Source organism: Erpetoichthys calabaricus, chromosome 11 (assembly GCF_900747795.2).
Source record: "Erpetoichthys calabaricus chromosome 11, fErpCal1.3, whole genome shotgun sequence".
NCBI lineage: Eukaryota > Metazoa > Chordata > Cladistia > Polypteriformes > Polypteridae > Erpetoichthys > Erpetoichthys calabaricus.
In genome coordinates, this window is record NC_041404.2 from 97,443,503 (window position 1) to 97,459,105 (window position 15,603).

General features: G+C 36.3%; 1 protein-coding gene across 4 annotated transcripts in view; it reads right to left on the reverse strand.

The window, feature by feature from the left end:
• The window catches only part of rbm10 (RNA binding motif protein 10), a 395,465-nt gene that overhangs the window by 58,619 nt on the left and 321,243 nt on the right, over window positions 1-15,603 (reverse strand). For all 4 annotated transcript variants that reach the window (XM_051933537.1, XM_051933536.1, XM_051933538.1 and 1 more), the window contains exon 19: window positions 14,736-14,798. In XM_051933537.1, coding sequence (XP_051789497.1) covers window positions 14,736-14,798 — 63 coding nt within the window. The remainder of the gene's footprint in view (window positions 1-14,735; window positions 14,799-15,603) is intronic.

A 15,603-nucleotide genomic window follows, 5' to 3' on the forward strand; every position in this document is an offset into this window, starting at 1 on the left:
CTCATATTATAACACTTGTCTTAATGGTATTCTTAATTCTCTTGCTCCGCTAAAAACCAGATCTTTTTCTGCCCCCTGGTTTACGCCTGAACTTCGGCTTCTGAAAGCTAAGGAAGGCAACTTGAAAGGTTGTATAAAAAATCCGGACTCTTTGTCAACAAAGAGATGTATAAAAATCATCTACTCTATTACAAGGATTGTATAGCCCAAACCAAATCTAATTACTACACTCAGTTAATTACTTGTAATACAGGTAACACCAAGTCTTTGTTTTCTTTACTTAATAATGTTACACAACCTACAGACTCTTTACCATCTCACCTTTACTCAACTGCTTTCTGTAATTCTCTTATGTCTTTTTTCAATGAGAAAATCCAAAGGATACATCAGCACCTTGGTCCAGATCCTCTCTGTATTCCTTCTGAACTACACTTGCCTATTCACTCTTTCTCTTCTTTCCAGCTTCCCACTTCCGCTGAAATCTTACATCTCATCTGCAAAGCCAAGTCATCTACTTGTCAGCTGGACCCCCTGCCTACAGTTCTGGTTAAAGCATGCTTCCCCTCTTTAGTCCCTCTCATTTCTGCCATCATGCACTCTTCTCTTACTACTTGTATTATTCCCTCATCTTTTAAAACTGCTGCTATAACCCCAATACTAAAAAACCTGGTGCTGATCCTACTAATTTCAATAATTTTCACCCCATTTCTAACTTGCCCTTTATCTCCAAAATTCTTGAAAAAAATAGTAGCTATCCAACTTCACACCCACTTATCTCACAATAATCTATATGAAAAGTTCCAGTCTGGTTTTCACCCTCTTCATAGTACAGAAACGGCACTTGTTAAAATTACCAATGACCTCCTTATGGCTGCTGACTCTGGTCTAATCACTATTCTCATCCTCCTTGATCTGAGTGCGGCCTTTGATACTGTTTGTCATACTACTCTCCTTAATAGATTATCTTTGATTGGCATTACTCACACGCCACTTGATTGGTTTAGATCCTACCTCTCAGTTCATACAGCTTAAAACCTTCACATCCCAACCCACCGCTGTTACTTCCCTGGGGCCTCTTCTTTTTATTATTTACCTTCTTCCCCCCTTGGCAATATTTTTTGCAAATATAACATTAATTTTCACTGTTATGCTGATTTCACCCAGCTCTACCTTGCTAGTAAACCCACCTCCTCTTTTCCACCACCCTCGCTTGTTGACTGCATTGCTGAAATTAAATCCTGGTTTTCTTCGAATTTTCTTAAACAGTGACAAAACTGAGGTTCTCCTCATTGGTTCAAAATCATCATTATCCAAAACCAATAATCTTTCTCTTATTATTGATAACTCTGTTGTTTCCCCATCATCTCAGGTCAAGAGTCTGGGTGTCATCCTCAACAGTACTCTATCTTTCCAATGTCACATTAATAACATCACCCGGTCTGCTTACTTCCACCTACGTAATATTAATCGCATTCGCCCCTCCCTCACTCCTCATACCACTGCCATTCTTGTTCATAGTCTTGTCACTTCTCGGCTGGACTACTGCAATTCACTCCTCTTTGGTCTCCCTAATAAATCACTTCATAAGCTTCAGTTAGTCCAGAATTCTGCAGCACATATCATCGCTTGAACCTCATCTATTCACCATATTACTCCGGTCTTGCAGCAGCTTCATTGGCTCCCGATCAAGTTTCGAACTGATTTTAAGATTCTGCTATTAACATTTAAGGCCATTTATAACCTCGCCCCTCCATATCTGTCTGACCTTCTTCATGTTGCCATTCCATCCTGTAACCTTAGATCCTCTTCCTCCACCCATCTGACTGTCCCTCTCGCCCGTCTAACCACCATGGAGAGCAGAGCTTTCAGCCGTTCTGCTCTCAAGCTCTGGAATTCATTACCTGCGGAGCTCCAAAACATCAAATCATATTCATTTTTCAAATGCAAACTTAAAACGCATCTGTTTAAAATGGCTTTTTCTTTTTCCTTCTGATTACAGTGATTTTGTTTGGTTTTAATTTTTAGATTTTCTGATGTTTTAAGTTGTTTATAATTGTGTCTTTTATTTATTTATTGTTTGTTCGGTGTCCTTGAGTTCTCTGAAAGGTGTCTTGTATGTATAAAAATGTATTATTAATGTAAATATTAAGGTGAAATATTTTAATACTAAAGTGAGAGCTACCGCTGACATAATCACTCCTGAAAAGACAGTTAAAAAATACTCCAGTACTGTTACACCATAAAAGACCCAAAGAGTGTCTGATCTAAAGAAAACCTGCCGGAGAACTGAGCGTAAATGGAGAAAAACTCAAACTGATTATCCACTATGAGATATTGAAGGCTAAAATAACAGAATTACAACAACATAGTCCATCTTGAAAGGTGGTGCTACTTCTCTAAAATTATAAAATTACAATGCTAGTAATCCCAGACTTTTATTCTCTACAACTGATTGTCTGCTAAACCCTGGTCACTCAATGGAATGCCTCCAAAAAACCTCCAGTGAAACTTGTGAGGCTTTTGCTATATTTTTTAATCACAAAATTAATATTAGAAATAATATAGTACAATCCCCAATACTGATCCTCTTAAACCCCGGTACTCCATTTTAAACATGTGAAATTCTTTCACCAGGATAGATTTACCTGATTTATATAAAATAATTTATATATTTTGTAGTCAATCTGCGTCCTTGACTCAATACCAACAAGTTTTTTCAAAGAAGTATCCGGCGTGCTAATTGATAATATTCTTGACATAGTAAATTCATCATTAGATATGGGGGTCTTCCCAGACTGTGTTAAGACTGCTGTAGTTAAACCCCTGGTCAAGAACCTCGACTCCTCTGCTTTTGAAAATTTTAGACCTGTTTCTAGTCATTATGCAGCTAAATGACCACCTCAATAAACATGCTATTCTTGATAAGTTTCAGAACAAATCACAGTACAGAAACTGCACTCGTTAAAGTAGTAAATGACTTGCGGGTAAATGCAGACAGAGGCCGTTTATCTGTTCTCATCCTCTTAGACCTGAGTGCCGCATTTGATACCATTGATCACAATATTCTTAGAAACCACCTTAGTCAATGGGAGGGCCTCTTTGGCAGTGTCTTAAATTGGTTCGAGTCTTACCTGGCAGGTAGAAAATTCTTTGTTAGTTGTGGTGATTATACTTCAAAGACACATGATATTCTATTTGGTGTTAAACAAGGATCTATCCTGGGTCCACTGCTCTTTTTGATCTACATGCTTCCATTAGGTCAGATTATTTCAAGACATAACATGAGCTACCATAGCTATGCTGATGATACACAACTGTATTTATCAATAGCACCTGATGATCCCGACTCTCTTGGTTTACTGACACAATGTTCTTACTAATGTTTCCGAATGGATGAATAGTAATTTTCTCAAACTACATAAGGAGAAAACAGAAATTTTAGTGATTGGCAAAAATGGATATAGTGAGAGTATTAGAAATAAACTTGATCCATTAGGATTAAATGTCAAGACAGAGGTAAAGAATTTAGGGGTAATTATTGACTCTGACCTAAATTTTAAATCACATATTAATCAGATTACTAGGACATCATTTTTTCACTTAAGAAATTTAGCAAAGGTATAACTTATATATCTTTGCAAGATGCTGAGAAATTAGTTCACGCTATTGTTTTCAGTTGGCTAGATTACTGTAACTCACTCCTCTCAGGACTACCCAAAAACGACATCAATCAATTGCAACTAGTGCAGAATACAGCTGCTAGAATCTTAAGTAGGAAAAGAAAATCCAAGCACATCTCTCCAGTTTTGATGTCACTACACTGGTTACCCGTGCCATTTAGAATTGACTTTAAAATACTGTTCATGGTTTACAAAGCCTTAAATATCTTGCTCCATACTATATTTCAGAATGCCTTTCACTTTACACTCCAAATCATAACCTTATCAGGGGTGTCGAACTCCGGGGCTGGAGGGCCGCAGTGGCTACAGGTTTTCATTCTAACCCTTTTCCTAATCAGTGAGCAGTTTTCACTGCTAATTAATTCCTTTTCCCTTCATTTCAATAGCCCTGTTTTCAAGGATTCAGTCCTCTGAATTGATTGGTTTCTTCATTAAATGGCAGCCAAACAGAAATGAGACGTGAAACGAGTCAACAGATGACCAGCTAAACTGGGATTTCAAACTCCAACCAATTTCACTCCAGTCTCTTAATGAGAAGCTGATTCTTTGTTAATTAAGCCCGTTATTTAATTCATTGGCTTGTTGCTGCTCTCATTCTACCACAGCAGATATTTCCAAATTTGTTGATTTTTCTGTTTTTTCTAAGAACACCGTCAAAATGTTTTGGTGGCCAGAGAGACCAACCTTACTGAGACCTTCACCTTTCTTTATTTTCATATACTGTGTGATGGGCACAGGTGAGCTGGTCATATGGTGGCTTGTTTGTCTCATTATTGTTTGGCTACTAATTAAGGAAAAAGAGACAAATAAGGGGCCTAAGTCAAGTTAATTAAAACTAAAGCAAAAGAAGTTAATTAGCAGTAAAAACGGCTCACAAATGAAGAAGATGGTTAGAATGAAAACATGCAGCCACTGTGGCCCTTGAGGACCGGAGTTCGACACCTGTGCCTTAGATCTTCAAATGAGTGTCTGCTTATAATTCCAAGAGCTAAACTTAAAAGAAGTGATGAGACGGCCTTCTGCTGTTATGAACCTAAAATATGGAATAACTTACCAATAGAAATTCGCCAGGCTAATATGGTGGAGCACTTTAAATAATGCTAAAAACTCATTATTTTAACATGGCTTTCTCATAGCTTCATTTTAGTTTAACCTTGATATTTAATTATCATTATCATTCATGGTAGCTCAGAAATCCATTCCAACCCCTTCTTTATCTGCTGTTCTTTTTCCGGTTTTCTGTGGTGGCGATCTGTGCCACCACCACCCGATCAAAGCACTGTGCTGTCCTCTATTGATGGATTGAAGGCCAGAGATCCACATAACCATCATCATCAAATTCTTCCATGTGAAGCCTCAAAACCATGAGGACTGATTGAGATTGTTTATGTTAGGTAGAATGCCTAGAGGGGGCTGGGGCCTGGAACCCCTGCAGATTTTGTTTTTTTCTCTCCAGCTGTCTGGAGTTTTTTTCCTGTCCTCCCTGGCCATCGGACCTTACTTTTATTCTATTTTAATTAGTATTGCCTCATTTTATTTTATATTTTGTCTTTTTTCCTCTTTCTTCATCCTGTAAAGCACTTTGAGCTACATCATTTGTATGAAAATGTGCTATATAAATAAATGTTGTTGTTGATCTAGATACAGGATGCTGGTAGTACTTGCCACAAAAGACAGCAAATAACTTTAAAGAGAGTACCAGTCCAAAATGAAAAAATAACATTTTTTGTTTTTTTAAAAGATCTCTCCAGTATTAGCTTAACAACAACAATGGAGAAAGCAGTTTACCAAAAACACTTCCATTATAGATATTTTCAAAGTAATGAAAATGCAACAATTCTATACAATTTACAAAAATACTTCTAATGTATCTATGTTTAATGAAAACTGTAAAACAATCTTAGGAGAAAGTTTAAAAATCAAATGAAGGCCAAATAATTTTAGGGGACGTGCATTGCTCCTTAATTCTTTTGTAATTACAGTGTGTATTTTTTATTACTCCCACATTCTTGTGATCATAAGATTCTTCAAAGCAGAAGAATGCAGAGGTCTTAGATTAGGCAAAAAAATAAAATAAAGTATATGCTACTGTAGTGACTATATGCACATTTTTGATTTGCCAAAGTTGAATTCATGCTTTTCAAAATTGCTGACTAATTACATGGGAAGGAGGTTAATTTAAATCTTTATTAATCACTTTACAATTTCTCTGTTTATCAGTAGAAGTATTTTAATAGTTTAATAATAAGAAATAATTTACTATTTGTAGTCAAGCTGATGCCTTGTAACCACCAGGGGCCTCATGTATAAATGGTGTGTACGCACAAAAATGTTGCGTACGCCCGTTTCCATGCTCAAATCGCAATATATAAAACCTAAACTTGGCGTAAAGCCACGCACATTTTCACGGTAGCTCAAACCCTGGCGTATGCAAGTTCTCTGCTCGGTTTTGCAAACTGATGGCACCCAGTGTCAAAGTAGTGCTTTTGCTCCAGTGTGATTTCCCTTTCTTTTTAGATCCACATCCCTGATGTGGCTTTATCAAATACACTGAAATTAACCGCATATTGTTTATTAGTTTAAGGCATCTGATTGTAGTTAACCTGTAACAATATAATGGTCCACGGAATGGCCAAACTATTCCAAATACCATAGCTGCTTTAGTATTGTTACTCTCAATGCACCTTCTTCTTCTACTTTCAGCTGCTCCCATTAGGGGTTGCCACAGCAGATCATCTTTTTCCATATTACTCTCACTGCACCACTCGGAGCAGCTGATCTGAAGGAGAATTATCGGTATACAGCATCAAGCACACACTGCTTCTGCCATGCTGCCTATTTGAACTGTTCTCATACGGCAAATGCTTCAAAGCCTTTCCTGTACAGACCTCGCGGTTCAGAAACAGTTTCATCCCAAGAACTATAAATGCACTCAATCAGTCCATCAAATGCTCCTTATAGAACTGTTTGTACTTATAAGTACAATTACCTCACTGTAAACTTGCGATAGTTATAATATTGCACAACCTGAGCCACTTTATAAAGCGCATATTTACATATAATGATGATATCATTTTTAAGATGAAATGCAGCAAAATATGTTTATTACATTATACAGATAAAATATTAACATAATTTAAATAATCTATATTGTTAATAATTAAACATGTGAGGACATGGTGTCACAGCAGTAGCGACGCGCTGGTGGCCCGATTATTCCTGCCTTGCGCTGTGTTCTTACTGGAGCTGGCGTGACACTGTAAAGATAGATGGATAGAATAATTAAACATATACTACGAAGATATTTCAATATTCCTTAAAAGTTTTGAAGAATCGGCATTCTAAGCTTACAGATGGCTTAACATCTATTACAGAGCTAATTGTGTGGCGATTGGTTACTTGGAGAAAGAAAAGGAAGGACAAGAATTTGGGGTTAGTACGTTTGAAAGAGACAGTACTGCTGCAATAAATTATTTCATTGAAGGTCGTGCATGGTGCAGCAAATATCTTGCGGGAGGCAGGAACTCTCTCTGGACAGGGCACTGGCTTGTCACTATCACTGCGCCACTGTGTACCCATGTTTAATAATATGCTTTAACTCCTATCATCATGAAAATGATATCAAGCATAAATCTCAGTATTTTAATTATTCAGAGAGCTGTAATATCACAAATTTAATGGATTCTGGGTTCTGTCGGAGGAAGAGAAAGCCCGTTTAAGAAGCACGTAGTGATTCACAGACATAGAGCACATAGAGGAACACATACAAAAACAAAGCATTTAACGTGCTACTTTAGTTACGATGGTATTTGAGAAACTAGTAAATTAAACGATTTACAGATGAAGTTTATGATGTTCTACTTTAATGACAAACTACGTGATTAAAGTGGAAATTTTTCTCACTGTGTCCCTATTGTTTTTTTTTTCCTCTGTACCCTAATAAGCTTTCATATGACACTCAGATGGTGGGCTACGACTCGCCTTTTCACGGCGACTTTGATATTTGACAACTTTTTTTTTATTTCGGGCACTGTGCGACTTTGTGAACTTGAGCTTTCGAGTTTCTCCGACACTCTGTGTCACTCGATCAACTTCCTTTTGTTGGTTAGATCACTGTTTAAACCAACAAATAGTAAGTTTTTCCTTGCCTCCACTTAGCATTCGCTAAAATTCTTCTATTTTCCCCCATGCTTTTGCCATTGTCTTTTCACAGAAGGCTGAGCTTAAGGGCTATTTATATTGATTTGCATATTCAAAGAGGCATAATACTGGGAGAAGTTGGGACGGGACAGCAGGCGCATGCACGTACGTTACTTTTTACACTAACCGGGATTTATATAGCAGAACGATGTTGAAGTTGGTGTTCGCACAGATTTATGCATCTGGATTTTTATGTGCGTACAAACATTTCCACTTTTGTCCGTATGCCATGTTATAGTGTGAATTCTATGCACAGCGTTATGCATGAGGCCCCAAGTCTGTGGCTAAAATGTTGTGCATTGAACATGGAACATGGGCTACTTAGTGTATGAAGTTAAACATTGTAAAACATTCAACATATAAGTATTTACTGACTGAATTATATATTGGGGGAGTGGTATTAAGCAGGCTGTTTTCTTAGGATTCTGAGGAAGTGGCTGGTGATTACATGGTCACTTCTTTTGTGTGAGATGGTGACCTGCTGCTGATTTACAGTGAAAAGACATGTCTACACTTTGAAGGCTTTGAATTAAAGTCTGCTGTCTTAAATGCCATTAAATAATGAAACCCGAGTTCACAGTAACTGTCTTACTTGCATCCAATATTACAATAAAAAACAGTGTCATCTATAATATACAACACTTTATTCTTGAGGAGTACTAACTGAAACATCATCATAATAATAATAGATAAACCTGATTCAATAATGTAACAAATACAGTATGAGTTTCTAATGTCAAAGACTGAAAGAAAAACAAGTTCGTAAAGGAATGGTTAAATATGGGGACTATATAATATAGAAATAGCCTGTTGTGATGAATACAGAGTTAAGTGAATAACTGATATTATATAGGGTTGCATAACTTTCACTATACTCTGCTCATTCTCTAAATCAAATTATTCTCTGATTCCATGATCCAAATTTATAAACAAACTAAAGGTGGGCTTTCACTGAAAATGGGCATTGCATCTTTTGTTGCTGCCAATTTGAGAACTTTTTACATTGCTCAAAAAATAGCTGAGAACTGGAAAAATGTTAATTTTGTGCAAATTTTCATTTGAATTTTTTTTCTAAAGAATTAAGCTGTAGTGGCAAAGACAGTAAAATCTTGACAATATACACATCGGATAAGCATCCACTTTAGAAAGACAGACTAGAAATAGCCAAATAATATTCACAATTTCTTTTAATAAAAGAAGATATTTGCAATCTACCACATTTTAAGCAGATATTTTTTCATTTTTGTTTTTTTTTTGTGTGCGTGGCAGCATGATATAGTTTGGTGCTTATACTACAATCAAAATGAGAATCAAATTCTATCCTCATCAAAATGACCTGGATCATTACTACCTCATGAGGGTGAAAAATTCTAATATTGATTCAGATTACAAAAGGTATTTGCAGGATTTGATCCATACCTTATGTTATTTTAAAATGCATTTATCAGTTTCATAAAGGAGTTGGCTTGTTCTTCCCATGTCAATGTCTGTTTCATCCACATCCTTAAATATCCTCTTACAGTGCAAAGACATACACTTTAGGTGGACGGGCAACGCAAAACTGGCTCTGATACTTCTGTGTGTGTTTTCACCCTTCAATAGGCTGGCACCTTGCACATAATGTTTGTTGGGATAAGTTCCAGCGTCCTTTGTGACCCTGTTCCAGATAAGCAGGCTTAGAAAGTATATGAATGTATTGATGTCTCATATAACAAAAACAGACTGCTCAGTATAATCAGCCTTTCAGCACTGCATAATAGAGTTAAAGCAATATCAAAATTTCACATCATGATTGTAGTGATCAAAAAATGAAAGTTTTCTATTTTACAGAAGTATTGTCAAAATGCCATAATTATAAAACACTAGCACATTAAAATAATTTTACCAAATTTTATATTGAAACAGAACACAGTACTGTCATTAAAAAATCTAATTCACTTTGTCAAGGGTTTTAAACTAGTTATTTTAATATAAGATGCTATAAACTAGGGATGTGTATCAGCACTGATGTCCCGATTTGATTCTGTTTAAAAATGCCCCGTTTCCACATTGATTTTACCTTGACTGAATTAGTGTGCACTATATATTTGAAGTGGTGGCTTTCTTAGAAATTACAGAACCATGCAGAGAAAAGATTAAAATAATGTGACACATTTCAGTAGCACTTTATTTGAAGAGTGTGTACATAGTGAAAAAAAAGAAAGCATTTTAAAACGAGGATCTTGCTGGAGGGTGTTGACAGCGGCATTAAATGAATGGAACATAAAAGAAAAAAGGCCATCATGATTGATCACACCATTATTATGGAGCTACTTCAAGCCGGCTGCTTTGAGCACATGCTCACTTTGGTATTGCAGGCTTCTCTGAAAATTCCAAGAATTGCACACTTGCTTTGCCGAGTGAAGCATGTTGCAGATTTTTTCTACCATAGCATTACACTTGCTACATGCTTAAAGAGAAGGAACGTTTCTTGGACTTGGCAAAACACAAACTTGTGTTTACAAAGCAACAGCACATTGGAAATGCTAGAAATGTTTTTGGAACAACGATGAGTCATCTCAGCTGCACTGCAAATAAGGCAGCGAGGTTGCTCCTGGTGTGACTGGCATGCAGTACACTTGTCTGCAACACATCTGCTACAGGTGCCCAGTAGCTTTTAATGTGTGATTGTCATGTAGGAATCTGCTGCGCAGGGCTACTCTCTCTGCTGACCTGAGAGATGTGGCGATGTTTTGCTTAAAGTCTTCATCTAATAACTTTAAACATATTTATCATTTGTCAAAACCTCTGAACAGAATGCTTAAGGACGTAAGAGACAATGAAAATTTAATGAGTGGAGTAACTGTTCTGTTTTCAGGTGATTTTCAACAAACTCTTCCAGTAATTCAAAAAGGTACCATGGCTAATGAGGAGAGGACATCCATAAACTCATACTTTACATAGAGTAAAATTTACAAGTTAACTAATACTTGTAATATGAGAGTTCAGCTGAAGGGAGACTGTTTAGCTGATGCATTTTCACAATTGCTTTTGAAAATAGGCAATGGGAAAATAAAAGAGACTTCTAGTGGAGATAATGAAATTCCAAACAACCTTGGAAACTTAGGGTCAAATCCGTTGAAGAACTGGCCGAGAAACTTTACCTGGATATTATAAAATTACATAAAAAAAACTGATTTGTGGTTATGTGAAAGAGCTGTACTATCTCCTAAAAGCGAGACTGCTGATGAAACAAATACTTATCTACTTGACAAACTACAAAGTGATAAAAAATATTTTTTTTCTATCGATTCTGTTTTAGATCATGAAGAAGCAGTTCATTATCTTATTGAATTTTTAAAATGTCCCTAATCCTCCCAGAATGGCTCCTAATAAACTGTTTTTAAAGTTGGTACACGAATAATGTTGTTATGAAATCAAAATGCTCTGAAACTATGCACCTGTACCCTTTTGAGAGTGACTGCACTTCAATCCAATATTATCAAGGCCTCAATAATAACTGGGTGTGCAAAAGGTGAAAAAGTATTTATTCCTCGGATTCCAATAATCCCCAGTAAGAATCCCTTTGAATTTAAAATACTGCAATTCCCTGTAAGAGTTTGCTTTGCTTTAACTATAAGCAAGGCTCAAGGGCAAACTCTGTTGGATGCTGGCATTGATTTGCACACGTCTTGCTTTTTACACAGTTTTATGTGGCATGTTAAGGGTCAGTCAGAGGGACAATTTATACATTTTGGCTCCAACAGGATAAACTAAAAATGTTGTATATAAAGATGCTTTAGTTTAAATATTTTGAGAAATTTAATAAAGTAACATTCATTTATTGTTAAAACTCTATATAATCCATTTCTGTGTGCAGCAAAGTGCATGGGTTCTGCTAGTCTCTTCATAAAGATCAGGTGCATCTGGTCTAGTTTCCTATATGCATTCAATTTCCTTTATTTTAAATAAAATGATCAATGCATTTACTTTGTCTGGTTTAATCAGTGATCTGTGAGGAGAGACAATGTGCCCACTGGCACCGAGCAGACATCTATTATGGTACACAGAAATACATAAAAGCTTTCTGACAGCCTTGGCAAGGTGAGATAAATGTGATGCATGGCCCTTCAACCACATCAGTGGATCCTCTTCTTTTAGAATGGAGGTTAATAAAAAACAGATCTTTATCTGTGCTTTCACTTTTTCTTCATGGGTGGGGGGTTTACACATATGTAACAAAATTTAGCATATGTTTGATTTAAATGGTGGTGTTTGGCTAGATGGTTGTTTCATTGCGGTTGTCAGTTTTTGAGTTGTTCAGCATTTTACACACGGCAACCAAACATGCAGTTTCAATCTGACCATAAATGGCTATAAATAATATTAATATTCTACTATGTAACATGTTATTTAAAATGTAAACTAATTTGTTCAACTCCATTCCAATGTATATTTTTACAGGAATGTTTTAATTGAACTTTACCTCCAGCCTTATGCATCAACCAAAAGTTATTGTAGCCTGTTTTAAGACTTGTACTGCTGATTTGAATGAACAAAATACACTGTCTGGCCAAAAAAAAACCCTGAATTTAACTAAGCAAATAGGCACAAGCCTCCTATTGGACAATTACTGCATGGGCGATTATCTTTCAGCTGGCATCAAGTTATTTAACCCCAACTGGTGCAATGAGTTGCTTCTCATTTCTTAAACCACCATGTCGAAAGACATCTCGTGGTCGTGGAAAAGATGTTAGTCTGTTTGAGAAGGGTCAAATCATTGGCATGCATCAAGCAGAGAAAACATCTAAGGAGATTGCAGAAACTACTAAAATTGGGTTAAGAACTGTCCAACGCATTATTAATAACTGGAAAGATAGTGGGGACCCATCGTCTTCGAGGAAGAAATGTGGCCGGAAAAAAATCCTGAATGATCGTGATCGGCAATCACTTAAACGTTTGGTGAAATCAAATCGAAGAAAAACAACAGTAGAACTCAGGTCTATGTTTAATAGTGAAAGTAAGAGCATTTCCACACGCACAATGCGAAGGGAACTCAAGGGATTGGGACTGAACAGCTGTGTAGCCGTAAGAAAACCACTAATCAGTGAGGCAAACTGGAAAAAAAGGCTTCAATTTGCTAGGGAGCATAAAGATTGGACTCTGGAGCAATGGAAGAAGGTCATGTGGTCTGATGAGTCCAGATTTACCCTGTTCCAGAGTGACGGGCGCATCAGGGTAAGAAGAGAGGCAGATGAAGTGATGCACCCATCATGCCTAGTGCACCATCATCAATGCAAGATCTTAGTGAAAAATTAATGCAACACTGGATGGAACTAAATCTTGTGACATTGCAGAAGCTTATCGAAACAATGCCACAGCGAATGCGTGCCGTAATCAAAGCTAAAGGCGGTCCAACGAAATATTAGAGTATGTGACCTTTTTTTTGGTGGCGACTTTTTTTTTTGGCCAGGCAGTGTATAATGGATGGCTAACCCTCTGCACTATACAATATGGGTAATACATACATCAAGATAATATATATCAGGGCTTGAAATTTGTTTCTGAAATGTGGGTGAATCCTCCCTTAAATTTAACACAAGGGGAGATTTCAGAGAGTTTAAAAAGCACTTTGATATTAATGTTTCAGCAATTTTTTTATGTCAGAGCTTATTCTTTTAATGTTTACCACTTATACAATTGTGACTAGGTAAGGTTATCAGCCATTCTTTCAAATAATTTGTTAACTCTGCTATTTAACTATAAATAAATAATTCTTTCATTTAAAAAAAAAAATCCACTAATATTTAACCTAAAACCAGACTACAAGAAAAAAAATGCATGAGTTGAGTAATGAAAACAATCTAGCCAATATAAAATAAAATATGCTGACAAAAGTAAGTATTTTTTAATCTATACTATGCTTTTTTATCCTGTCAGAATATAATTGTCTGCAGCTTTAAGTGATCCTGAAATACAAGGGTAACAGTATAGCACTAAAGAGAGGTTTTTTTTTTCTTGAAGGAAGATACGGGGAGTGTGTGATCGCTGGTGGAAGATATAATATGATGCAAATAAGGGCAGCATCTGTGTGACAAAGCACAGCAGCATTGTTAGATAGGCAAGGCAGCCTGGGATAATGCGAGGAAGCCATTAGGGGCAGCAGTTCAGAACCATGGGAATGCCGTGTATCCATTATTGATCAACATCTTCTACAGATGCACAGGGGCATCTGTTCTCACTACCTGTATAAGATGCTGATATGGCACCTGCTCTGATTAAAACTGCAAAGCACTGCAAAGGGTGGGGAACTCATTTCAGAATATTACTGGCACAAAGCTGCCTTCTGCCCAGAAAATGATGTATACACCAGGTGCTTTCACAAAAAGGTAAACAGTAATATTAAACACTTAATCACCCAGCACACTTTTCTCCTTTCTCATTTTAGCAAACAGTACTGACATACTAAAAACTGCAATAATATACAGTATCTTATATACATCATCTGATGTTGTATTTGTGTTGTATTCACCGTCTGTGTTTGCATTCATTATTTGTTGCCCATAATGTACAACAGTTACTAGTCTAAAGACATGCTGATTAAGTGAGTCTTAAAAAAAAATAATGGAAACTGCCAGGTATAAGTTGTTCTGAATTTTGAATTTTAGGTGAAGTATTCCTTTAAGCAAATTTTCCATGCCACATATCAAATAACGTTCAAATGTGTTCCATTTCAAACATATTAAAGGCATCCTTCATTTTGTGGGATAACCAATTTACCCTTTATAACTCCAATAACAGGTTTGAATTTCTGGACTAGATAATTATTCTTCTTAGGGTAAAATACCCATTTGTAAAATTAAATTTACTACTTACAACACTTTCTTCTGTTTTTTTTAAATGCTCCATCAAGGCGTGTGGTCGTTCTGTCAGTGCACCCTGAAAAGAAGGCAAAATTAAATTAAACCATGGCAGGCAATATTTAAAATACTCAGCAATTTAATCAATTAATATTTTTACTTTGTTGAATGAAATAACTCATTTATATATTCTGTGTTAATCAAAGAGGTTTAGTGAGCCTGTGTGTTAATTAGACGGTAAGTCACCACCATCAGCCTGCAGTCTTACAAATTATAATCGTGCGGCTTTCTTCTGTGTTCAGGAATATGTCTAATACTGTCATACATTTAGTCATTACATTCACTTTTGTTTCTATTTGAATTTTGTTTTTGTACCAATGACAATTGTTTTCAGGCTGTTAGCTACTTATAAAGGTAATTATAGTCTCATTGCTTTTTTTATTTTTTGCATTTTATTAGAATCAAATAACATTCCATACAAGCAAGTGAAGTTTAACAAAACTTCGTCGAAACAAATCAACCACCACCCATGAAAAAGAGAACTAGGCCAGCAGAGTAAAACTTGAAACTAGATCTTTCCCTGGAAACATTTTGGACAATTTTAAACGAGACAGATGTACTTGAAATATAATTTTAAGCTGAATAATTATATGCTTTGTGCATATGGAGTTTGAGTGAATTCTGTGCATTGCTACCTTCCACTCCTTTTCTGAGCGAGAGATCTTTTTCCCACAGTACTCTTGGACTGCTTTAAATGTACAATATTAACTAATCCCTAGCCAGCATGCATTTGTGTTTTTTTTAAATCCTATCCCATGTATCAGGATTTGGCCAGGATTCTGCCCCTAGGCAATGCCTTTGCCTGTAATTTATTTTTGGGCCTT